Raw genomic sequence first — 27,794 nt, 5'->3', positions numbered from 1 at the left:
GAGCACGTTGGGTGGCACGGGATACATGCGGACGTGCATTGTCCTGTTGGAACAGCAAGTTCCCTTGCCGGTCTAGGAATGGTGGAACGATGGGTTCGATGACGGTTTGGATGTACCGTGCACTATTCAGTGTCCCCTCGACGATCACCAGTGGTGTACGGCCAGTGTAGGAGATCGCTCCCACACCATGATGCCGGGTGTTGGCCCTGTGTGCCTCGGTCGTATGCAGTCCTGATTGTGGCGCTCACCTGCACGGCGCCAAACACGCATACGACCATCATTGGCACCAAGGCAGAAGCGACTCTCATCGCTGAAGACGACACGTCTCCATTCGTCCCTCCATTCACGCCTGTCGCGACACCACTGGAGGCGGGCTGCACGATGTTGGGGCGTGAGCGGAAGACGGCCTAACGGTGTGCGGGACCGTAGCTCAGCTTCATGGAGACGGTTGCGAATGGTCCTCGCCGATACCCCAGGAGCAACAGTGTCCCTAATTTGCTGGGAAGTGGCGGTGTGGTCCCCTACGGCACTGCGTAGGATCCTACGGTCTTGGCGTGCATCCGTGCGTCGCTGCTGTCCGGTCCCAGGTCGACGGGCACGTGCACCTTCCGCCGACCACTGGCGACAACATCGATGTACTGTGGAGACCTCACGCCCCACGTGTTGAGCAATTCGGCGGTACGTCCACCCGGCCTCCCGCATCCCCACTATACGCCCTCGCTCAAAGTCCGTCAACTGCACATACGGTTCACGTCCACGCTGTCGCGGCATGCTACCAGTGTTAAAGACTGCGATGGAGCTCCGTATGCCACGGCAAACTGGCTGACACTGACGGCGGCGGTGCACAAATGCTGCGCAGCTAGCGCCATTCGACGGCCAACACCGCGGTTCCTGGTGTGTCCGCTGTGCCGTGCGTGTGATCATTGCTTGTACAGCCCTCTCGCAGTGTCCGGAGCAAGTATGGTGGGTCTGACACACCAGTGTCAATGTGTTCTTTTTTCCATTTCCAGGAGTGTATATTGTGATGACTGCAACAAATTTTAACAGCAGTTATAGCGAATATGTAAGCGGACTGAAGACTGAATGCACCAACTGTATTTATGCAGAACAGCTACTAAAAGAAAATGACTATCACACTGGAATAAAAACAGAATGGCAGTTTGGTAGGATACCTATCGCTTCTACAGCAAGAATATTTCATACAGAAGGCCTTAAACGAAAACGGAAATATGCTCAAAGACCAAAAGAACAGCAAGAGAAGAACAGTATTCGATCTAATTAACACTTTATCGTATAAAATTAAAACAAACATGTCTTTGTATTATAGATCACTGAAGAACCCTAGTATGAATAGGAAAAACGTATTTGACACACAAATATAAATTCAGTTGCAAAAAATAGCTGAAATTCATTAACAGTTAAATCCTTTATAGCTGCCAGCAATTCAATAGATTTTTAAATTTTGCCTCACACCCCATTTGCTCATGTCTTGGAACACTGTGACGTCCTATTTCCTCTGGTGAAGAAACCTTTGTGTGACAGGCATATCTAGAATGACGACAATGTGATTTTAGAGGTGTAAAGGTTCCTCAACAGGTAAAATTCAGACTTGTACAACGAAGGTCTCCACTAAGACATCCGACGTTGAGAAAGTGTCTCACATTGAAGGATGAATATTTAGGGAATAACTAATGTCATAGTTAAGTTCCATGATCCCAGGGTGATTTTTTGGTGGCAATGATCAAAAATTTATGGATAATCACTTGTGCAATCACGGTCTTAATATTATAACACTTATCGCAGATTTCTCTTGCCTCTAACCTGAAACTTTAGACTGGTTCACCTGGAAAGACGACGAAATCTCAGAGTATTTCTGAAGTGGCCACCAGCATTCAGGACACGTAGGTTCCCCGTATTACGGAGCGCGGACCGCCAGCTCCCTCGAGACCCAGTGAGCTGCTGGGCTTCTCAGATTAAGTCGCCGTTCCCTTTCCATTTCCCTTTCCCTCGCCGCCACACCTTCTGCAGAATCAGCGCGAAGGCGGAGGGAGTGAGAACCGCAAGTTTGTCCGTAGGTCCGCCCCTAAACGTGCTGAAGCCCTCCGCCTGTTTGAATTGAGGCCGATAACTGTAATGGCGGGATCCGGTTTTATCAACTTCCTGCCGCCCCCGACCGTCGACGAATGGAAACCTCCAGCACCCCTCTTTGTCATTTCGTATTGGTTTCTGCGACCAGATAGAGATTCCTCAGACCTCTGAAACAAATTTAAGTAGTTTTTCGACTTTAATTTTTGTCTTCAGTCTGCTCAAATATTCGGCGTTTCTCTTCTATAGGGAGAATGAAAGATTCAGCTTTTAATCAATGTCAGTTACATTATAATTCCCGAGCTGCTGACAGTTATTACAGCCACCAACTTCAGAAATTAAAACTACCGTTCGTTTTCTAAAAACGTGTTAAAATAATTTCTTTCCTGTAAGGATTAGTCACGCTTAGTGCTATGATATTAAAAATATTGCCGTTGGAGAGGTGTCAAAGAGTGTGTATAGAGTAAAGATAACCTTTTCACTCGTTTACCCTACATGGCAGAGTATCGCAGTACTATTTTTGGTAATCTTGCGTCTAATATTTCTTACCCCTGCTACATCAAACTCTGTCCTCAATGCGTAATTAAGAGAAATATTGTACTCCAATATTTGACAAACTAAAACTTAAAAAGAGACTGTATAGTAGTATCATCAATACCAATAAAAAATCTACTGTGGCACAAATGTCCAGTAGTAATAACGTGACGTACGTTTTTGTTGTAGTGAAGTCACAGATAATATCACAGATTTTTCTAGTGCTCCCCAGCTTATGAGATTTTATCTTTATTCTACATACTCAAAATGGTGCCTTAATAGCGTCCAACAAATATTCACGTTTCGGCAGCATAATGTTTCAAGATACAATGTCATTAATTTTCGTCTTCCCCTGTGACACAGAAATCAGCGAGCAAAAGTATGTGCAATGGCAGAGATTCAAATTACTCGCACTGTTTCTCTGGTGTGTCAGATCAGAGACATAATTTAATTTCTCTTTAAAGTATCGAGTTTCAAATATTCTTTCATAGAGACGTGACACTCGTGGGGAAGGTAATTTACGTGATATTAGATTTTTAATGCTGTTTGGACTGAAGAGCTAATTTATTTCCCAAATTACAAGTATCGTTAACAAAAGTTTCACTGAAGTGTTGCATTTGCAGTCAGTGAAAAAACTCCTCAGCTTTCCGTCTTAATCTTGCTTTCTGATTGTGCGAGACTTACATAACAAACTCATGTTCAGAGAAAAAACATAACACCTTGAACGACTAGAGATAGGACGTTCACATTCATAGGATGTGAACATATTACGTTCTGCAGAAATGATTAGCATTTAAGTCACCTGGGGTCCAGCATGTGTCCCGTTGCCTAGTAGGCACAGGGTTCGCCATGCTCCCTGATAACCTGTTTCACGCGTGATGGTATCGACGTGTATAAGACGCGAATGGTGTTCTGTGGTATAGCCACCCATGCTGCATTCATCTGGTTCCAAAGTTAATCTGCGGTGGTTGACATTGGGTCAAAGCACTTCACCCATCGTCTCACCGCAACCCACACATTTTCGATTGGCGACAAGTCTTGTGATCTAGCGGACCAAGGCAAAAGGCTTACATCCTGTGACACCAACAAGGCACATATTCTTGCAGCAACATGTGCATTGTCTTGCAGGAAAATGGCGTCTGGGGTGCTGTGCAAAAAGGGTGTGACTACGGGTGTAGTGGAATGTAGCTGGATTTAACCGGGAAATGCTTCGGGAACTAGATTAGGAAATTAGACACTAAAAGTAATCGTGCGTGTCCTTTGAATAGGAACGCCGTGTTCCTACTCTTTCAAAGAGTTCTGTTTTTTTTTTCTGAGTAAGAGTGTAAGTTCGGTCGGTCCATCTTTGACTTTGGACAAAGCTTTGGGTGGTTAATCGTGTGCTGTCTAACAGACTTGTAGACTAACAATAGGGGTGAAGCATCCATCTCATCTGTTTAGCTTAATGATGATGGAATTCTCTTCGATATGATTTTTTTTACTTTTTTTTATTTTTGAATCATCAAATCATCAGTCTTCAGCTGGTTTGATGCGTCCCACCACGAATTCCTCTTCTGTGGCAACTTTTTCATCTCAGAGTGGCACTTGCAATCTATGTCCTCAACTGTTTTCTGGATATAATCCCCTATTGTTTTTACCCTCTACAGCTTTCTCTAGTAACATGGAAGCTATTCCCTGATGTCTTAACAAATGTCCTATCATCCTGTCCCTTCTTCTAGTCGGTGTTTTCCATGTACTCCTTTGTTCTCCGATTCTGCGCAGAACCTCTTCATTCCTTATCGTATCAGTCAATTTTCAGTACTCGTCTGTAGCACGTCACCTCAAATGCTTTGATTCTCTTCTGTTCCTATTTTCCCACAGGCTGCATTTCACTACCACACAATGCCGTTCTCCTAACGTACATCATCAGAAGTTTCTTCTGAAAATTAGCGTCTATGTTTGATACTAGTACACTTCTCTTGACCATGAATTCCCCTCTTGCAAGTACGTTTTCCTTTTGTGGGGCGGCGGTTAGAAAATTTACTGTTATTTAAATGTTTGAATGTGGAAACACTTCAGAAGCATTTCCCTGCCGATGCACCATACGTGGGGCGGCTGGTAAAAAATTTCCTGTTGTATAAAATGTTTTGTGATGTAGAAAAGATGCATTCCTTGCCGTTTTAACCATATGTGGGGCGGCGAGTGGAATTGTTATATAAGTGTTCCTATTTTTTTATGCTGTTGTTTTGCCGTTCTCAACATTGGCTCTCTAACTACAATATTGGCAACCAGAAAGTGATTAGCAAAACGTGATGCCTGTAATTAGAATTCCTAGTTCCCACTTCATCTGAGAAATACACTTATAGCTACAGCTTATAGCTCTGAGGAATTAGGAGATTGTCTGGGATTCATAATCAAAAACGATCGTGAAAAAAAAAACGTTCTCTGTATTCTGGAGGTCACAGATGAAAAAAAAGAATCCACACAATCTGACTAACAGAGCAATTCGGAGTCTAATGCGCCGATGCAACTATAACTGTCCAAATTAAATGTTTAAATGAATGCTCACCATAATTTGATGATAATGTTCACCAAACGCCACGCTAAATAATGGTAGAATGTCTGTCCCGCGTCGGCACGTGAAAATACGACATACGCAAACTGAAGGTATATCATTAAAGTCATCCCAGAATTAACACTTCTCTCGAAGATGATTTCATGGTTACGCGTATCCCGAGTAACTTAATACGGCATCCGAGGCTGTTTGTGGCAATGATACCGACGCGATGCGACTCCCGACACAGATGGCGTGCTATTCAGCGTCTGGAGAGAACTGGGGCCTTACTCTCTCGCGCAGCGTTCTTATATATAAAGCCGCGGTGAGGACGGCTAAGGAAACGCCTGATCAAATCGGCTCTCCCAACTGGCCGCTGGGCTAGTAATGCACCACTTTAAGTCATTGAATAAATCATTGCTTCTTTTGCTGATGGCCGATGAAGCTCTCAATTTAAATGTGCATTCAGCACACAGGTAAGTAATCATAATAAAAGTTTGACGTGGCTAAGTTAAATATTTTGCGCGAGAGAATTAATTCAATTACACTGCACACAGTAGACGAGCTCTGAACTTGCCCTTTTGAGATACGCCTTCGCTATAGTTTTATAGTTATTTAAATGAAACTTCTCACATCTTTATGATTACAGCGGATCTCCATTCTACTTAAATATAAACATCCTAGCCTTATTTATTAGCCTACTTAATCTATCTTGCTTCCTTAATTTTTAAGATAAAAACCAGAAAATTATGAATTTCAACTAAAATCTTAATTTGTGAGCTCCAGAAGACTGTTTCTATTAAATAATTATGAAAAAGGAATCTAAACATAAATTTTTAATTCTCTAGCTCTTTTCTGTTGCGCCAATGATTTTTACAGAAAAACGTCCAAATTTCGAAAATGGTTAAAGTTATTGAACTGACATTTAACACATGTTGATTTAGTATTACTCCTGACATGCTAGAAACATTTTAGGTTATTTATTTGATTTTTAAAGTATTGCACAACCTTTATGACGTCAGAGCTAGTTACCGCGGACTGGCTGGCACACAATGGAAAGACTGCTGTGAATTTACTATGGCGTGAGTAGGCTGCTTCCCTACACGTTGATGTCCTCCTTGCTCCGTCCGCCATGGTTATTTTACTGTGTAGTAGCCGAATTCCTCTTGTTCATCTATATCGTGACCATCAATCCTAATATTACGTTTCTTGCCTTTCTCATTTCTGCTACTTTTCATTCCTTTCGTCGCAGCCGGTAGAGCACTTGCCCGCGAAAGGCAAAGGTCCCACCTTCGAGTCTCGGTACGGCACACGGTTTTAATTTGCCAGAAACTTTCGTATCAGCGCACACTCCGCTGCAGAGTGAAAATTTCATTCTGGATATCTTCTCACCTTGAATTTTAATTCCACTCTTGAACGTTTCCTTATTCCCATCATTACCTCCTAGATGTATTGAATGGACAGTAGGGGCGAAAGACTAGATCCCTGTCTTGCGCACTTCTTAATAGAGCACATCATTCTTGGTCTGCCACTCTTCTCATTCCCTCTTGACTCTTGTACGTGCTGTAAGATATTCGCCTCTCCCAAGAGCTTACCCCTATATCCTCAGAATTCCGAACATGTTGCACCATTTGACCCAGTTGAATGCTTGTTCAAAGTCGACAAATCCTATGAATGTCTCTAAATTTTTCTTAGTGTTCCTTCCATTACTAGTCGTACCGTCCGAACTGCCGCCCTGGTTCCATTACCTTTCCTAATGCCACACTGATCGTCTTATAACACAGCTTCAGTTTTCCTTTCCTTTCTTCTGTTCATTATTCTTGTCAGCAACTTGAATCTATTAGCGGTTAAGCTGATTGCTCGCTAATTCTGATACTTGTCAGCTCTTGCAGTCTTCGGAGTTGTATGGATGATAAATTTCCGAGAGCTAGCTGGGATATAGCCAGAGACAGACATTCTTTACACCGAAGTCTTTTTGTTGCTAATTTCCCCAATTATTTTAGAAATTCAGATAGAATGTTATCAGTCGTCAGTGCCTTATTTGATGTTAAGTGCTCCAAAGCTCTTCTAATATTGGATCTCGTATCTCTTCTATCTCTCCTATCTCGTGTCTCTCCTATCACATCAGAGACGCCTTCAGTGTACACTTTCCGCCCATCCACCTCTGCATTTTACAGTGGAATTTCCATGTTACCGCCCCTGATTTTAATTTTACCGAAGGTTCTTTTAACTTTACTGTGTGCTGAGTCAATGTTTCCGACAATCATTTCTTTTTCTATTTCTTCACATTGTTCATGCACCCATTTCACCTTAGCTTTCCTGCACTTCCTATTTATTTCATTCCTTAGGGTCTTGTATTTTTGAATTCCTGAATTTCTCTGAACATACCTATTGAGCCGTGCGCGGCTAGTGTCCTTGCCGTATCTTTTTTGACAGCTTCTCCTTACGGAACTGTCACCCCGTTTCTTATTCGATTTACTGGCGTCACTAAGTTGCTGGCTTACCTGCCCGTGAGAGGCAGCAGCAGCGCGTATCGATAAGAGCACTGTCGTATTATCTTTGAAGCGACCGCTAGCATTTCCGGCTCGTCGTGTGTAGGGCGTTGAGTCGGGACGCAGCGCCAGTGAGGTCCCGACAGCCAGTACTCGCCGACCGCTTGAGAGACACATGCACTGTCCGACGGTTGGTCGTTCGGTCTGTCGTGTCATCGGGCGACGAGTGTCTGATATTTTGACTGTTTCTGGGCCTCGACAGTTGATCATCTTGCCGGACGTGGGTCGGTCCCTTCCTTGTCCAGAGTGGTCGGGTGGCCAATGGGCAAGTGTTACCTCTGCATGGTTGGGTCCGAGCCAGTCTGCCCGGGTCGCCGTGTCTCCGAATTGCGAACGGACATCGAGTTGAGTCGGGATGGAGATGCAGTGAGGTCCGGACAGCCAAGACTCGCCGGACGGTTGCTGACACACATGACTTGAGTGGGGACGACCTTGGTTGGTCGTTCGTTCGGTCTTCTCACCGGACGACCTATATTTGGTCGCCGACAGCTTCAGGTTCTCTGTGTGTGTCGACTTGTCATTCGTTCTTGTTGTTCCATAGTGATTACTTTTATGATTGTTCGAGTCCTTGTGGAAGTGTTTTCGTGGACCTGTGCCTAGCCAGTGTAATTTCGACTGAACAGCTACGTTAATGCTGTCTGCGTACTGGAGTAGGCAGTCGGTCGATTGGGACAGTTCAGCGAGGAAGTCCGCGGCGAGGGCATTAGCGTAGTGTTTCGCAGTGACTTTTTCTTCGCTATCTTGATGCTGTCCGTACCGCGTGCAGTTTGACAGCCTTTGGTGTTGTTCCTATTTTTGAGTGGTTATTGTGCCTTGGATGTTTTTTAGACGCCAATTTTGAAGACGTAGTGCTGCTTGTATCTTCTTCCTCGGCTGATATTTTCCGTTGTCGTCCCGTTGGTCGGCGCAGCGGCATTGATTAGGTTGTTGGTCGGTCCTTCAGCCGTCCCTGGGTCGGGTTGCCATCTGATTACGTAATCTCATTCTTGGCTTCCTGTCTCACCTAACCTTACGTTAGAGTTGCCTCCTCAGGCCGACCCTTGGAACACTTCTGAGCACCATTGTTCTCTTGTTTTTAGATTGTGATTTTTTTTTCTCAAGTACGGTGCGAGGCCTTCAGCCGCCATTTAATTTAGTTTGTTTTAATTTTAAAATAAGGCCTTCAGCTGTCTTAAATTAAAGTTTTGAAGATTCTTGTTTGAACTATTTTTAAAAAAATAAAAAGAGGAGAATTTCTCTCAGTTGCATTTCTTGTTATCCAGGCCTTAAACCTCAATTCTTCTGTGTACAGTGTGTGGCCTTCAGCCGAGTATTTAGGTAAGATTTTCTTTTTTAAGTGAGGCCTTCAGCCGTGTGTATTCCTTAGAGCAATTGTAATAAATTGTACTTTGGCTTTCAGCCGTATTGTTTTGAATCCTTTTAAGGGCATGTTTGATTAAGCGTTTTTAGGAAAATAGAGTTTGTGTTTTGTGCAATTGACAGTAACTAATTTTCGCCCCTTTCCGCAACCATAACCTGATCCTGCAAAACGATATTTCACCTGAATTCCTTCTTTCACCGATCAGCTGTAATATTTCTTTATTTACCCGTGGCTTCTTCGCAATCACGGTCGTTGTACCTATGTTTCCTTTTCAAACTTCTGTGACTATTGTTTTTAGAGGTGTCCATTCCTCTTCTACTGAACTGCCTACTGAGCTATTCCTTATCGCATTATCTATAGCCTTAGAACTTCCGTCGACTTCTGCATTCTCATGCCGTTGATTACTGATCTTCTACTTTAGGGGCGGTTTCCCACCCAAAGGGCAAGGCAAGAGGGTGCCCAGAACCTCTGTCCACGCCTACACCCTCCCTGACAAGGCCGTTGGCAGAATGAAGGTGACCTCTTATGCCAGAAGTATTCGACCGCTAACGCTAATGATTTTTACTCAGAATTGATCGGTGGCTGTGTTTGACCCCGAGAACGAGTACGTTTTCATCAGTAATCAACGGCTCTACCCCTAGACCTCGGGTTAAGCCTGGATTTAAAACTTTAAAGCATTTGCAGAGGCTAATTTGAACTCGTAATAATTAAAGAGAAGAAAATTGAAGAGGTGTGACGGATATAAATTGAAAGAACCGAAGGATGCGAAAAGCCGAAAAGCTTTAAAGGGAACATTGGGCATCGATTGACTGACACAAGGAAGGGAAACAAATGGGCAGCTGTGACAGATAAAATACTAAATGCATCAGGGGATCAAAATGGCAGAGAGACAATATCCAATAGAGATCTTTGGGTAACACACGAGATACTGAACTTAACTGAAGGAAAGGAAAAAAAAACACTAAATGAAAAAGCTGCAGGGAGTACATATGTCGACCAAATAAGATCGTCAAAACGTGCGTAATGTAAGAGCTGGAACGCTAGATGATAAATCCAAAATTGTAGACACACGCATGACTTCGGGACATCGACGCTGTGTATATAGAAATGAAGAAGACTGTGAAGAAAAGGAAAAAGACCTACATGATTGTAAACAGCACAGGTGGAAAACCAATGCTAAGGAGGGAACGGTAGAAAGGGAGAATGGATATACAGGGTGGTCCATTGATAGTGACCGGACCAAATATCTTACGAAATAAGCATCAAACGAAAAAACTACGAGGAACGAAACTCGACTAGTTTGAAGGGGGAAACCAGATGGCGCTATCGTTATCCCGATAGATAGCGCTGCCATAGGTCAACGGGTATCGACTGGGTTTTTTTAAAAAAGGAACCCCCATTTCCTATTACATTTTCGTGTAGTACGTAAAGAAATATGAGTGTTTTAGTTGGACCACTTTTTTCGCTTTGTGATAGATGGCGCTGAAATAGTCACAAATGTGTAAGTACGTGGTATGAAGTAACATTGCGCCAGTGTGGACGGTATTTCCCTCGTGATACATTATCCGTGTTAAAATGAACCGTTTACCAATTGCGGAAAAGGTCGATATCGTGTTGATGTATGGCTATCGTGATCAAAATGCCCAACGGGAGTGTGCTATTTATGCTGCTCGGTATCCTGGACGACATCAACCAAGTGTCCGGACCGTTCGCCTGATAGTTACGTTATTTAAGGAAACAGGAAGTGTTCAGCCACATGTGAAACGTCAACCACGACCTGCAACAAATAATGATGCCCAAGTAGGTGTTTCAGCTGCTGTCGCGGCTGATCCGCACATCAGTAGCAGACAAATTGCGCGAGAATCGGGAATCTCAAAAACGTCGGTGTTGAGAATGCTACATCAACATCGATTGCACCCGTACCATATTTCTATGCACGAGGAATTGTATGACGACGACTTTGAACGTCGTGTACAGTTCTGCCACTGGGCACAAGTGAAATTACGGGACGATGAGAGATTTTTTGCACGCGTTCTACTTAGTGGCGAAACGTCATTCACCAACAGCAAACCGGCATAATATACACTATTGGGCAACGGAAAATCCACGATGGCTGCGACAAGTCGAACATCAGCGACCGTGGCGGGTTAACGTATGGTGCGGCATTATGGGAGGAAGGATAATTGCTCCCATTGGCTATCTAAATTGAGCAATGTACGCTGATTTCCTACGTAATGTTCTACCGATATTACTACAAGATGTTTCACTGCATGACAGAATGACGATGTACTTCCAGCATGATGGATGTCTGGCACGTAGCTCGCGTGCGGTTGAAGCGGTGTTGAATAGCATATTTCATGACAGGTGGATTGGCCGTCGAAGCTCCGTACTATGGCCCGCACGTTCACCAGATCTGACGTCCCCGGATTTCTTTCTGTGGGGAAAGTTGAAGGATATTTGCTATCGTGATCCTCCGATAACGCCTGACAACATGCGTCAGCGCATTGTCAATGCATGTGCCAACATTACAGAAGCCAGCCTACTCGCTGTTGAGAGGAATGTCGTTACACGTATTGCCAAATGCATTGAGGTTGGTGGACATAATTTTGGGCATTTATTGCATTAATGTGGTATTTACAGGTAATCACGCTGTAGCAGCATGCGTTATCAGACATAAGTTCACAAAAGTACATGTATCACATTGGAACAACCGAAATAAAATGTTCAAACGCACCTACGTTCTTTATTTTAATTTAAAAGACCTGCCTGTTACCAACTGTTCGTCTAAAATTGTGAGGCATATGTTTGTGACTATTACAGCGCCATCCATCACAAAGCGTAAAAAGTGGTCCAACTAAAACATTCAGGAATGAGATTTTCACACTGCAGCGGAGTGTGCGCTGATATGAAACTTCCTGGCAGATTAAAACTGTGTGCCCGACCGAGACTCGAACTCGGGTTCGAGTCTCGGTCGGGCATACAGTTTTAATCTGCCAGGAAGTTTAAAACATTCATATTTCTTTACGTACTACACGAATACGTAATAAAAAATGGGTGTTCCTATTTTAAAAAAGGCAGTTGATATCCGTTTGACTTATGGCAGCACCATCTGGTTTCCCCCAACAAGCTTGACTAGTTTCGTTCTTGGTAGTTTTTTCGTTTGACGCTTATTTCGTGAGATATTTGGCCCGGTCACGATCAATGGAACACCCTGTATAGACCAATGGCAACGAGCTTTAATATAATATTAAGAGGAGATGGAAGGTATGACTGCGAGACGAATCTGGCCTAGCACTCAATGACCTATGTCGAAAAAAGCGCCGCGCGGGGTAGCCGTGCGGTCTCGGGCGGCTTGCCACGGTTCGCACGGCTCCACCCCCAACCCCCGCTCCGAGGTTCGAGTCCTCGTTCGGGCATGGGTGTGTGTGTGTTGTCCTTAGCGTAGTAAGTTACTTTAAGTTAGATGAACTACTGTGTAAGCCTAGGGGCCGATGACCTTAGCAGTTTCGTCCCATACGTAGGCATTTACCACAAATTTCCAGTTTCAAAATTTGGAAATTTGAGGTAATGTCTTATGGGATCAAGCTGTTGAGGTTATCTGTCCTAAGCTTACATACTATTTAATCTAACTTTAACTTACGCTAAGGGCGACACCCACACCCAGGCCCTAGGGAGGACTCGAACCTCGGAGCGGGGGGAGGGGAGGGGGAGGGAGGTGGGGTGCCGCGCATACCGTGACAAGCCGTCCCCAGACCGCACGGCTACCCCGCACGGCTCCAGTTTCGGAAATAAGCCTCTAAAGTGGGCTATATTCCCTTATAATTACTGAGATCCTTGAGACAAAAATTCATGACAAGACTATTCCACCTGATATGCACGACACATGACTCAGCTGAAATACCGGCAGACGTCAGTATGATTACAATAATCCGAACAGCAAAGAAACCAGTCGCTAAAATATGTCAGCTGTACACCTTAATACGTCACGGTTGCAAAATACTGTCGCGAATTATTGACAAACGGATGGAACAGCTGGTAGAAAGTGACCTCGGGAAGGATCAGTTTGGTTTTCGGAAAATGAAGAAACATTAGAAGAACCACTAATCCCACGTATTATCTTAATGGATAGGTTGAAGATAGGTAAAACTTCCTGTTTTAGCATTCTCAGAGTTAGAAAAATACTGTTGATGATGTTGACTGGAATTTCTTCTTTGAAGTTCTGAAGGTATCAGGGGTGAAACACAGGGAATTAAAATTTATTTACAACTTGTACAGAAATCAGACTGCAGAGACAAACGTCGAAGAACATAAAACGAAGGCAGTGCTTGGAACAGGAGTGAGACAGTATTTATCCCCGATGTTATTCAACCTATACACTAAGAAAACGGTGGAAGATAGCCGGAAGAAATTCAGGAAAGGAATTAAAGTTCGAGAAAAATAAAAAAAATATTTGAGGTTTGCCGATGACGTTGTAATTTTATCAGAGAGGGAAAAGGAGCTATAACACTAAATGAACGGAATGGATAGTGTCTTGAAAGAGATTATGAGACGAAATTCAACAAAATTAAAACGAGTGTTGTGGAATGTAGCAGGATTTAACCGGGAAATGCTTCGGGAACTAGATTAGGAAATTAGACACTAGAAGTAATCGATGAGTTTTGCTATTTAGGCAGAAAAGCAACTGACGGTAGTACAACAAGTGGAAATTTAAAAAAAAAAACTGACAACAGTTCTGAAAGAAGATAATCTGTTAACATTGAATTTATATCCAAGGAATTCTTTTCTGAAGGAACTTGCTGGGAGTGTAACCACGTATAGCAAACTACAAACCTTTTGGAAAGTGGTGCTACAGGAGAATTATCAAGATAGCGTGGGTAGCTCGGATAACTCAGAAATTTTTGATGAACAGCACCTTGACGCCTATCAGTGGAGCACTGTATGGAGTGCGTCCACTATTAGTGGACGACTTGCACTCTGTTGAGGATACTTTCAGTAAGGTGCCTGAATGCCTGCGAGGAGATGCTAGACCATTTTCCCTTAAGAGCAGAACCTGATGAAGGTTGTGACCTAGGACGCTGGAACCTGGAGGGAAGCTGACGTTCTAATACTTCCCAAAGGTGTTTCAATGGGTGTTAGTGTCCACAAACCACTGTCTCACAGATGTTGCTTTAGACAGGGTGCATTGTCATGCTGACTCAGTCATCATCTTCGAACAGTTCCGCACCTGTACGCGGTACAGATGCTGTGAAATGTGTTTATTCCCTTCCAAATCTAGCCTAATGACCGCAATGGTAGTACCATACTCTAATCACGTAAAGCAGTCCCGTACTATAACATCACCTCCTCTGTCGTTCATTGTTGGCAAGACACATGATGTCAAGAAACGTTCTTCAAGTATTCACTAATCCCAGACCACTTCATCCGACTGCCAAAGGATATAGAATGATTTATCACTCCGTATCACCCGTTACCAGTCATCCACTGTCCAGCGACTTCGGTCCTTACATCACCTCAAGCGTCGCTTAGCAATGACTACAGACATGTATGATTTACAGGGAGCCGATCGACCACTGTAGCCAGTTCTTTTGAATCACTCTTATTATTTAAACCACCCTCTGCAGTGGCTGATGGTTCCTGTCCCGTCAGTACAAGTGTTCTAACTGTTCTTGGTTTATCTGGGGCTGTTACTTCGTATTTCTACTTCACAATTACATGAGCAACAGTGGAACTGTGCAGAAAGGTTGAAAGTTCCCGGATCGATTTGGTACTTCAAATGGTTCAAATGGCTCTGAGCACTATGGGACTTAACATCTGTGGTCATCAGTCCCCTAGAACTTACAACTACTTAAATCTAACCAACCTAAGGACATCACACACATCCATGCCCAAGGCAGGATTCGAACCTGCGACCGTAGCAGTCGCGCGGTTCCTGACTGAGCGCCTAGAACCGCTAGACCACCGCGGCCGGAGATTTGGTACTCGGGTGACATTCAACTACTAGTGCACTTTCGAAGTCACTAAGCTCTCCTAACTGAACCATTCTGTTTTGACCGCTTAGCTACTGTCAGCAGAATACTTCCTGCCTCCTTTCACTCTTGTGACATCTAACAGGCCAATTCCGCATTACATAGCGGTGTCCGGTTACTTTTCGTCATATCAAGTATAAGAATGTCCTGAATCCAACTGGAAAGAAAAGAAATTAATTGGACAAGCTAATTAAAAGTAGGGGTCAGGTTGACAGGATACATTCTGAGGCTTCAGGCAATCGCCCAATTGTAATCAAGGGAAGAGTGGGGCTTAATTCTAGAACGAGAGCAGGCTTGCCTGCAGTGGTCAACTTTAGATGGATGTACATTGCAGTAAAAAGGTTTGCGCAGCTTGAGTTACTGTGGAGAACTGCAACAAACCAATCTTCAGATTGAAGACAACAAGAAGAGAAACAACATATATTTGAAGACGTTCACTAGCAGACGAAGGCAGTCACAGTAGCCTACATCCATGTGTAGTTGTGACTTATATACTGTACATAACTAGTTTTAAGAATTTGGCCTGTTGTGATAGGTGACTATTAATTCACTGGAGTATGAGGTAGCACTGGCTGGAAAAGAAACACAAATGAATGTGTAAAGAGGAACTGGAAGCCAAAGACATCTCTTTGTTTTTTGTTTGTTTCGCACATAATTAGAATCACATATCGTTCAGTGTTAGTCTGCTGTCTATTTTGTACGATTTAAAAAACATAAATTGCATTTTATAAGTAGGAAAAATTAGTTGATCGAGTAACTTCTGTGCTTTTATGTAATCAATGCCACTACAGTTTACGTCAAGAAGCACAAAAAAGCTGTATAATTATTGTTGTTATTTTGTCCTCAATAGAACAGCAAGGCTAAGAGACTCCTGTTATTGATAATAAGGAAAGTTTTCATGAGTGATAGACATATGTTTCATATATGCTCGACGAAGCAGTATCAATGTTATCTATGTTTCCATGTAGAGTGTCTTTTTTTCTTTTTTGAGGAAATTGTGATCTAGCGCTGTGTGATAAACCTGTAATTTTTTGTTATTTTTACTACAGTGTATCTCTGTTTCACTTTCATACATCAACCATTTTCAATAAATCTGAATTAAACATTGACAATTTTAATTTTGCTACAAATAATTTTTAGTTAAGAGCCAGGACGATAACTGTGTAGAACAAAAATGTGTCACTGCTTCCGTTTTCCGGTAACACACTGATCGCAGACGCAAATCAAACGTTCGAAATGAGGTGATAACCCATTGGTATGCAACACACCTAACGTACCGCTAACGCAGTTACGATCTTCACTGACCAAAGCTGCTAGCGAAATTACCATCGTCTATGCTTGTTTATGACAGTCTATGGTAGCCTACAGTAGTTTTACATAAATAATATGAGAACGTTATTCACATTTGTGAATAAATGGCTCTGAGCACTATGGGATTTATCTCTTGAGATTATCAGTCCCGTAGAACGTAGAACTACTTAAACCTAACTAACCTAAGGACATCACACACATTCATGCCCGAGGAAGGATTCGAACCTGCGACCGTAGCGGTCGCGTGGATTCAGACTGCAGCACCTGGAACCACTCGGCCACTCCGGCCGGCACATTTGTGTGTATAATTGTTTATGATGAAAGCAACAAGTAAACAATGTATATTACATATGTATTGGAAAAGATGATGAAATCCGCTATAAAATGAGCATATTTGACATACAACCAGTCCAAAACATTATTATAAATAGAACACTGCGTCGTTATTGCTAAGTACCATAACAAAGAGCTCTCCACAGTCACAAAAAAACCTTAGCTTCTGCATCAATTATTTATACTATTCATTTTTAATGCCTTACGTTTATTTAATAATAAATTTGTGAATTCATATTTGTCAGGAAATTACTTGAACGCGACAGTGCGAAACCGACATGAGAAAATTAAGTGGCAAATTTGACCAGTGATTTCCTTTTCGGTCATCCTATGTACAAACCGAATCTTAAAGTTGATTAAATGGCTGTGTTTGACTGTAATAAAATCATACTCATGTGCAATTGTTCAACCACATAAAACGAATATTCGTGGAATACTTAACATTTCTAAAAAATACGTGTGTATAAAGCACTGGTGGTACTCTTCTGATCAAGTTAGAGTCATTAGGCAGAGTTGAAGAAGGGACAAGCAGAGTACGTTTCTGCATCTTCTGATCACAGTTCGTGTTACGCTAAGGCCTTGTGCGGTCCATGAGCTGCGTCTGTTAAGTGGTAGCGATGTGTGCAGTTAGTGTTGACTAAATCATTTCAGTGTAACAGTATGCAGTTTGGTTCTGTATACTCCCTGTGTGCTGATATAGACTTTTGATGTTGATCTTTGATTTTCGTTAATTAGTCGTTCATTAAGCTTGGGCGAGTTGTTAGAGGTGGGGAATTTGTTCCCGTTAACGATCTGGTGCACTGCGTAATGCCAATGGCAGAACTTAAATCTTGCCTGTGCAAGATCTAATTGCTTTGATAACGCTGTGCTTTAGTGTAAACTGCTATTATATTAGTTTCTGTAAGACCATCACGCTACAGGGTGAAACTTAGTAACGTTTAGAAACAACGTTGATGTCTCTGCGACAAGTAATCTGATATAAAACACATGGGGTTACAAACGTCGGGAAATATCCCAAAAGTGAATGACAAATATTAAACATGTGACGTCACCAAATGACGTACATCGTCGCACGTGCAGCGGACGGACTTGTGTGTCCCACACTCGTCAGCAGGGGGCAGCGATACACAGTGCAAACCTTTAATAAATGTGATCTACAGTAGACATGGAAGTTACAAAACTACTGTCCTCGCTGTAATCGAACAAAAGCTATTCTTATTTTGTTTCTGTCCTCTTCCCCCCTCTTTTGTTTATAGACATGATGTAGTAAAGGAAACGTAGGTCATTAATTGGTAGCGACGAAATTCGAAAGTCTTTAGTCATTGACTTGTGACGCTGTCGGTGGCTTTCTAATAAACTAGCGGAAACCACAAGACCGGCAAATAAAATAAAAATCTTATATCAGTGTAAACACGTAATTGTGTAACGCAGTGAAAATAATAGTGCCTGCCAGACGTGACACTCGAACCCTGAGCCCCACACGCTAAAGTCGCGTAGGCCCGTTGCTACATCGACGTGAAAATTTGACTTGTGTTGCGATGATCAGGTGCGGAAGACAGATAGGCTCAACCGCTGCATGTACTGCCAGGTACTTATCGAGATATCGAACCGAGTGTCACGGCTCGTACTCCTACATAATCTTGTTTCATATTTCGCATCTATTTGTGTCTTTTCACATCTATTCGGGTTGGGGTATTTCTCTGCCCGCGGACTCGGTGTTTGTGTTGTCTCGATGCAGCTCTCCCAGTCGATAGTTTTCTTCTGTAATACAAACAGTAATCATAGAATTGTATTTTTCGATATTCAGAAACATCTTCAGTTGTCGATTACTGCCACAAGTGCTACTCACTTACTTTTTCCATGTTTTAATTCATATTAGCTTTATGCTTATCAAGAATTTTGTCACAGTTGAGGGTACCGTTAACTGATTCTGAGATTTTTCTGTGTTATAGTCAAAACTGGAGCGCAGTACAGAATGTCAGCAACAGTCAAATGTGCAATCTGTTAGTAAACTAGGATAAATGGAAGAGACAACGATTTCAACCCAGGATGTCGTTAAACCCTTGTTGGAAATTTTGAAACAGTTGAAGCATGTTGTTATGAAAGATAAGAGTATAGCATCTCGGGAAGCTGAAATGTCGAAAGCTCAGTCTCAGTTTCCTATTGAAGTAGAAAGTGTTCCTCCAAAATAGGATTTTGAGCAAGTAACTTCACAAGTCTTGGCGATAGTTACGGAACAGTTGGAGATCTCTAATGAGATTACGCTAGCCTGAGAAGCACAGGAACTGTTTCCCAATTAACTACAGCAGATAACAGAAGAAAACTATGATATTAGTCATAGACAGGAAGAGGCAGAGACTACCAGTAGAAAAAATTAGAGAAGTAGTTTCTTATTTGTCATCGGGTTGCAAAGAATTAACAGTAAAGGCAGCTCGAACAGTCCACGGGTATACTGCCGGTTCACAGTGTCCAACGGGCACAATATTTCGGCGATCAGACATGTCGCCATCGTCAGGTGCGCTGACGAACTGAGCTCCTTACTCACTCACTCACTTTAAAACTCTGGCTACATATGTCAGGTGTAAAGGCAGATTAAGCAGCGGAGCTGCTGTTCCTGCGGTGACCTCTTTAGGGGTGCAGTGGGACCTAACGGGTTGAGCTGTCCTCACTGGGCGTCGTTCACTGTGACGCCCTATGTTTCGACATCGGGCGGCAAGAGATTATTACTCTCGCAGTAGGTCTGGCCCTCTCCAGTTTGTGCTGGAACTCCTTGTACTCGCCGGCCCATTGGATGACGATAGGCGGCGGCTTCTTTTGGGCCGGCTGCCTCGTGTGCGGTAGAGCGGCAGCCTTCTGAATGTTACAGAAGGCGAGTAGAGCCGCCTCGTCGTCCTCTCGACCAGGTTAGGGGCCCCCGTGGGCGAGTTTGTTCATAAGAATGAACACTCGATCACGAGAGTGCGCGTCAAAATCCGAAGAGTCAAACCTGTCAGCGTCAGTTGTCGAAAGCCGGTTCGTCATAAGTGGGGGGCCGGATGGGGCCGCCACCGGGATCAACTCAGTCGCCTGCGCTGGCCCCGACGGACGGCGATCCGCCACACCCTTCGCAAGTATCGTCATCCAATGGGCCGGCGAGTACAAGGAGTTCCAGCACAAACTGGAGAGGGTGGCCACGTCCGCCGCTGTCAAGAACGCCGGCCGTGACCTCTACAAGGTCACAGTGTCGACCGACGAGGAGTACCGCGCGGTGATGGACGCCATCTGCAAAGATGGTCTCCCGTGCTACACGCACCCCTCCGAGCCGCTCAAACTACTGAAGGTGGTATTCCGCCACCTCCCCCTCAAGTTCGGTGCGGACTACCTTCGCGAGGAGCTCGAGGACATGGGCTTCGGCGTCCGGTCCACCGGACTGATGAAGTCTCCCCGTACTCACCGCGACATGCCGCTGTACCAGGTTGTCCTCGTTGACAACCTGGAAAATCTTCCGATTTTACAGGTACAGCGGGTCGGCCGTGTCAAGGTCGCAGTGGAACCTCTCCGGGCCAAAGGCAAGAGGGCCCAGTGCTTTTCCTGCCAAAGGTTCGACCACGTCTCCCGCTACTGCTCCATGTCGCCCCACTGCGTCAAGTGCGCGGGCCAGCACGAGAGCAAGTCCTGCGGGCTTGCCAGGGAAGACAAACCGACGTGCTGCAACTGCGGCGGCACGCACGTTGCCAGCTACAGAGGCTGTTCGGCCTTTAAAAGGGGCCGATATCGACAGAGGGGAGGGGCTGCTCCTTCTCGTAAGGTGCACCCGTCCACCAGCTTTGCTGCCGCCACCAAGGGCGGACCATCAGCCTCCACCACCCGAAGTTGGGAGCAGGTGGCGGGCAAGACGCAGCAACCGACCGCACCGTCCACGGCTTCGCCCGTGGGGGTGGCAACCCCCGCGCCCACGCAGAGCGCGCGGGTTGCCGCCCCGCGCAGGCGTCGCCGGCGCGCAGGCCGGGCCACCCCTGCCGCTGCACAACGGACTGCTGACGACACTCTGCCGCTGCAGAGGACGGCACCTCGTGCTGCGCCGCAACCGCGACCGGCTGCCGATGCTCCACGGCAGTCGTCAAGTACGGAGCGACCGCAACCGGCCGCCCCAGTGGCGGAGGCCGCCCCAGCGGCCCCCACCGCCCCCATGGCCACCGCCGCAGCCGAGCTCCGATCGCTCTTGCGGTCGCTGAGCCAGCAGCTCGAGCAGCTCCCGGTGCTCCTCACCGCGGTCACGTCGGCCCTTCAGGCCGGCGTTGCAACTCCACCGCGCCATGGATAATCGCCATATCCATGGCCTCACCGTTTGCGCCTTCAACGCAAACAGTTTGGTCCCCCAACAAGGGGAATTCAGGGAGTTCTTGCGCGACGAGACAATTGACATCTGCCTCGTGTGCGAGACCTTCCTGAAGCCGGGAATACACGTGAAGGTGGCCAACTATGGGTGCTACCGCACCGACCGGATGACCCACGGCGGAGGGACGGCTATATATATCAAGGCGTCCCTCAAACATCATGAAGTCCAGCTTCCGCCCCTCGCTGCAATGGAGGCCACTAGGGTGGCTGTCACCGCGACGGCGGGGGTCATCACCTTCGTTGCGGCCTACAGGCCGCCGAGGGGACTGCTTCAGGAGGCTGACGTCGACGCCCTGCTGGCAGTGCGCGGGAAAGTCTTCATTGCGGGTGACTTGAACGCCAAGCACCCGCAGTGGAACTCCCGCATCACCAACGCCAGTGGCCGCCGCCTCCTTCGCGCTACGCAACGGCATGGCGCGATAGTACTGGGGCCTTATGAGCACACCGTCTTCCCCCATCGCGGCCAATCTGATGTGCTCGACATCGCCGTGCTCAAAGGTGTTGGGCACTTCACGTCCGCCACAGTTGGATGTGCCATGTCGTCCGATCACCTCCCGGTGGTCTTCGACATGGACGTCATCGGTGCATCTATGCCGTCTGACAGCCACAACTTCCGACGCATAGACGAGGCGCGCTTTCGTGTCGAGGTCCTAGACCGCCTCGAGGGCGCGCCCGATCCCGCTGTGCAAGGGGCTGACGAAGCGTTGGACTTCTTCACGCGGCACACACTGGCTGCAGCGGAGGCGGCCACCCCCAGGCGGCCAGGACGGCCGCGAGAGATGTCGCGCCAACTCCCGCCGTACATCCTAGAGGCGATCACAAACAAGAATCGCCTCTTTCGGGAGTGGCAGCTCACACGGCTGCCTGACACGAAGCGCCGCCTCAACAGGGCGCTGCGCGAGATTCGGGCCGCCATCGACGACCATCGTCATCGGGACTGGGCGGGCCTCGTGGCCACACTCACGACGACGGACGGCAGCGCTTGGCGGACCGCCAAGCGTTTCCTTCGTCGTCGCCAGCGTGTCCCGCCTCTCCATGCAGGTGCGAACGTTGTCTGCGAGCCAGATGCGAAAGCCGGCATCCTCGCAGACACGTTCGCAGAAAACTTTCAACCTGCTGACGGTGTGGTCGATCCCGATCACGTCCGTCTGGTGGCAGAGCGCCTGCCGGTTTTCCTCGCTGCACGAGAGGACGACGACGAGATCGAGCAAATCACGGCCGAGGAAGTGGACCTGCAGCTCCGTCGGCTCAACCCGAAGAAGGCGGGTGGCACGGATGGTGTCACCAACTGCCTGTTGCGGATGCTTCCGCCGGAGGTACACCAATCTCTGGCGGACATCTTTAACAGCGTACTACGCTCTGGGACCTTCCCTTCCGCGTGGAAACACGCGGAAGTGGTTGCCATCCCCAAGAGCCTCAAGGACCCACGTCAGGCAGCCAACTACCGGCCGATCAGTCTGCTCCCGTCCCTCTCAAAAGTGTTTGAGAGGTTGTACGCGGAGCGGCTGCTGCGCCACGTGACGGAACGGCAACTCATTCCCGAGGAGCAGTTTGGCTTCCGGTACGGCCACTCTACCACGCAGCAGCTGTTGCGCCTCGTGGAGCAGGCGATGCGAGCGCTGCAGACGCGGGAGTACCTAGGGGCGGTGCTTCTCGACGTCTCCAAGGCCTTCGACTGCGTGTGGCACGACGGCCTCGTGTACAAACTTTTTGCGCACATGGTACCGACGTCGTACGTAGTCCTGCTGCGCTCGTATCTCTCGGGACGCACTTTCCACGTCCGAGCAGATGGAGGCACTTCCACCGACCGGCAGATTCGAGCGGGAGTGCCGCAGGGGTCGGTCCTCGGCCCCCTGCTGTACTCCCTGTACACCGCCGACGCCCCGCGGGTGGCACGCGTGGAGTTGGCCCTTTATGCCGACGACACGGCGTTGTTCACCCGCAGCATGAATGCAGCCGAGATGCGCCGTCGCCTACAGCTCGGATGTGACGTCCTGGGCGCCTGGTCCACGAAATGGCGCTTAAAGTTCAACGCTGCGAAGAGTCAGACTGTCATCTTCAGCAGAAAGAGGCTGCCACCGGACCTACCGCCGGTCACGATCATGGGGGGCCCCATCCCACGGTCGCGGACCGGCAAATACCTCGGGGTGACGTTGGACAGACACATGACGTGGCTGCCACACGCCCGAGACGTCAGAGGGCGGGCAGTGGGGCGCCTTCGTGCGCTTTACCCACTGCTCAACCCTTCTTCGACTCTTCCACCCCGCCACGGCCTCACCATGTATCTGTCCCTAGTTCGGCCGGTACTGGAATACGCGGCCGTGGTGTGGGGTAACGCGGCAGCGACGCACATTGCGACGCTCCAACGCGTGCAAAATAAGGCGCTGCGACTTGCGCTCCACAAGCCGCCTCGCTATCCGACGAGGCTGCTCCATGACGAAGCTGGGATCCCCTTCCTGCGGGATCGCTTCCGGCAAATCGCCAGACAGTTCTACAGCGAGGCAGAACGGTCTGGCAGCCGTTTGATTCGTGGTCTGGGCCGCCAGGTCCACCACAGGCCAACGACTCGTTGGCCAGACCTACTGCGAGAGTAATCATCTCTTGCCGCCCGACGTCGAAACATAGGGCGTCACAGTGAACGACGCCCAGTGAGGACAGCTCAACCCGTTAGGTCCCACTGCACCCCTAAAGAGGTCACCGCAGGAACAGCAGCTCCGCTGCTTACACTGCCTTTACACCTGGCATATGTAGCCAGAGTTTTTAGTGAGTGAGTGAGTGAGGAGCTCAGTTCGTCGGCGCACCTGACGATGGCGACATGTCTGATCGCTGAAATATTTTGCCCGTTGGACACTATGAACCGGTAGTATACCCGTGTACTGTTCGAGCAACAAATACGCCGGGAGAAACTGAAGAATCACTACAGTAAAGGTGTTTGAGGAAAATAAAGCACAGTTTTCAAGGAAGTTAGAACACTGAGCAATAAAAATGGAACAGTAAGCCATTCACTGCGTAGATAAGGAAATAAAGGAGGCTCTGTCGGAGTTATTATTAGCAGAATTGCCGTCCACTGATCAAGTCAAGCGTGAAGTTAAGGAGATGAGGGAACAGTTAATTTGGTCTTTTGTCACTGGAGTATGAAGATGGCACAATCCTTTCAGAATTTTTGTGTGATATAATGGTAGTCCAAGTAGCAGTAACAGACGACCGGCCTACACTGTGCAAGGAGCACTGGACTAGCATACGGCGTCCGCAGCTCGTGGTCGTGCGGTAGTCTCTGCCTCTTGAATGACTGGGTATTGTGTGATGTCCTTAGCTTATTTAGGTTTAAGTAGTTCTAAGATCTAGGGGACTGATGACCATAGATGTTAAGTCCCATAGGGCTCAGAGCCTAGCATACGGCGAAGCAGCAGCATACAACACATTTTTTGAAGGCAATCTGGGATTGATTTGCAATGTTTTGTCACATGATAACTCATACGTCACAATGATAATGGAGGAAAAGCTCCTTAAACATGGAACTTCCAACTGTATTTACCTGGTAAAATATCAGGCAATCCAGTAGTTTTCATAGGAGGTTTCCACTGAAGTTTGCCAAGGGCCTGGAGGGAATCGCCAAACACAACCTATGTCTCAGAATATATTCAAGTATCCGGCCGCTTTGGGCCACCGATGTGATGAATTCCTGTTTGACATAGAATTAATACGAAAAGGCATTTTTAGCCAAATACTAGTCTAAAGGTGTGCAAGGAAGGTTGAGAAAGGAATTTTTTAGCCTGGAGTCGTTTTCATTCAAGAACACTTTTGAAAAGTATCTTAATAAAGCGATGCATTGGCATCATCTAGTAGCTTACATGGATATCATAAAAGTACTGAAAGCTAAACTGCCCATTAAATCATAGGCAAACTGATAAATGCACCTAAGGAAAATCTTGACGATTTTATGTCAGGTTTAGAGTCAGTAAACTTGATACAGGAGGATATAAAATCGTTGTCTGGACAAAACCACTTTGATACGCTGGGATACACTTGGTACAACCGTGATTTCCACAATATTGCCTACATGAAGTAAATAATAATCATGAAAGACAATAAGGATGTAATACACAACCTAATAACAATTGTCAACAGACTGGTAGAGAAATAATTTTCGTCCAAATCAAAGGGGCGAATGTCAGAAAGATCACTTAATTCAGTGCGTAATTCTAATTTCAATAACCAGAGATTGTTTCATAGGAACCATAATCAACAAAAAGAACCGCAACCATCTTGTAGTAACTTGCAGGAACAGCCACAGTTGTGTTACGTAGTGTATTTCGCTATGGTGAAGCAAGTTCAGACAACTAACGTCTACTGCTTCATGCTCCAGAGGCACAACCAAAGAACTAGAGAGGGTCTATGGCTAGGAAGTAAATTTTGTCCAGCACAACGATGGTGCGGGTATTAGAGAATAACTCTGTGCGGGTGTCAACCCTTGCAGTAAGGAAATACCTCATTACTTGTTTCATCAATCAGAGTTGCCACTGAGGACATTCCTGTTGTGAAGATTTTGGAACAGGAGCAATGGTCAACGCCATTTGAAGTAATTTCTTACAGCAGGTATTGCAAAAAACTGACTTGCCAACAGTTTTTGGTGCAACACAGTAAAATAATTAGAGTTTTTAAAATAAGAAACTGTAAAATAATTAATGTATTTGTCACACGAGTTTAAAATAGCAGTAAAACTAGGAAATGGAGCTATGAAATGCACGTTCATAGTGACCAATAATTTCAGTTTCCACGGTGCATTAAAATAATTCAATTTACTTCGGAAAATGGCCGCTGGTATTGCATGGAGGAGATAATACTTTTCGGCTTGTCAGGCCAAATAAAACAAAATTTGAAATAGGCAGAACATTTTACAGAGGCACAATGGAAGGAATTGAAACTTCATTGTGAATTGAAAGGGTGTGCCAGACCGATACTTGAACTCGGGACCCTTTGCCTTTTGGGGGCAAATGCTCTACCAAGTAAGGTAAGCAAATACTACTCATGACCACTCCTCACAATTTTACTTCCACCAGTACCTCGTCTCCTACCTTCCATACTTCATAGAAGTTCTCCTACGAAACTCTTCGAACTAGAACTGCTTGAAGAAAGGATATTGCGGAAACATGGCTTGGCCACAGACTGTAGGATATTTTCATAATGCGATTTTCACTGTACAGCGGATTGTGCGCTGATATAAAAGTTTCTGGCCGATTAAAACCGTGTGCAGGGCCGAGACTCAAAGTCAGGGCCGTTGTCTTTCGTGGGCAAGTGCCGTACTGGTAAAACTGGCGGAAATAAAACTTGGAGAACGGGCCTTTAGTTGTGTTTGGGTATCTCGGTTTACAGAGTACTTATCAGCAAAAGCAAAGGTCCTGAGTCCGAGTCTCAATCCAATAAACAATTTTAATCTGCCAGGAAGTTTCATATCAATGCACAATCTACAGCAGAGTAAAAATTTCCTTCTGGATAGGAAGCAGTTGTTAGCTGCGTTAAATAATTTAAGAGAAGCCTGTAATATTAAGGGGTATGTCTATTCTATTGAAGTCTTTCCACACTGGACATATTTCCACAGTTTTTATCCAATCCCTTGGAGGCAGAAGCAGGCAGTTGATAAGGAGTTTCTAATTCTATTGATGAAAGAGCCAGTTCACTAGAGTTGGTATCATCAAATGTTTAGAAATATGTCTCAGTTGCAAGTGCTGTAATAACGGTGTTCTTTGGTAGGGCAACTTTACTGCAGCCAAATGATTGAAGGATACAAGCCTATTTAAACTTGTGAAGGATGTGTTATTTCACTGAAGAAGTGCACAAAGCCAGAACTGGTACATGTACATACGTCATGATAATGAAATAAAAATAATTTGGTACATGCACTATGGGTGTGCCAATTTCAACATTCTCAAATGTGCTAATAAAATAGCATCATAGTGATTTTTCCCAAATCTAATGGGGAAGATGCTGCAAATCATAAAGACATGTGGTATTTGTCAGAAGGATAAATCAAATAACACAGATAGAAACAGGTTCCTTCGCTTGATAAGACTTGACAAGCCACTAGCCATAATGTCCATAAATGTCTGTGTCCCATTACCAAGATCAATAGGGGGTTGTAAATATATTGTGGGGTCTGATATTTTTAAAAAGCATGTTAAAATTTATCACATCAAGACAGCCACTAGCCCACCGATTATTAAATATTTGATTAGTGGTTACATATGTCAAAAGGGCAAATCTAATGCTATTCTTTCCGACAAAGTGTAGAATTTCACCTATTTCAGTTGGAGGAATTCTTTAACAGGGGCCTGTCTCACTGAAATCTTAACATCCCGACACCATCCCAAAGGAAAACCAATGCAAATAATTAGAGAAGTTTGAAGATGTAATGAATCACTTACCGCACAAAACAACTCACTTCATTCCAACTGAATTGTTGCTTTAGCAACCAGAAAGGAATGAGTGGGTGAACCAGATACCAAAAATATCTGTCAAAGTTAAGCTATGGAAGGAAGAAGTGCGAACTGCCCCAGTCAACCTCATGGAAAGTGTTAAGAGGAGGAAGACAGTTTATGAAAGGAAAAGGATGAGGATGCAGCAGTTATGAGAAGGAAAAAGTGTCACATTAAGAGAACACCTTCGTTCATCACACCTAACGAAGA

At 45.7% G+C, this 27,794-nt stretch overlaps 1 protein-coding gene across 1 annotated transcript in view; it reads left to right on the top strand.

The window, feature by feature from the left end:
- The window catches only part of LOC126456721 (41 kDa spicule matrix protein-like), a 132,352-nt gene extending 113,597 nt beyond the window's left edge, over window positions 1-18,755 (top strand). Inside the window, exon 2 of the mRNA XM_050092464.1 lies at window positions 18,687-18,755. Coding sequence (XP_049948421.1) covers window positions 18,687-18,755 — 69 coding nt within the window. The remainder of the gene's footprint in view (window positions 1-18,686) is intronic.
- The last annotated feature ends 9,039 nt before the right edge of the window (window positions 18,756-27,794 follow it).

The sequence above is a fragment of the Schistocerca serialis genome, chromosome 1, assembly GCF_023864345.2.
Source record: "Schistocerca serialis cubense isolate TAMUIC-IGC-003099 chromosome 1, iqSchSeri2.2, whole genome shotgun sequence".
NCBI lineage: Eukaryota > Metazoa > Arthropoda > Insecta > Orthoptera > Acrididae > Schistocerca > Schistocerca serialis.
This window is presented reverse-complemented; position numbering and strand designations above follow the sequence as displayed.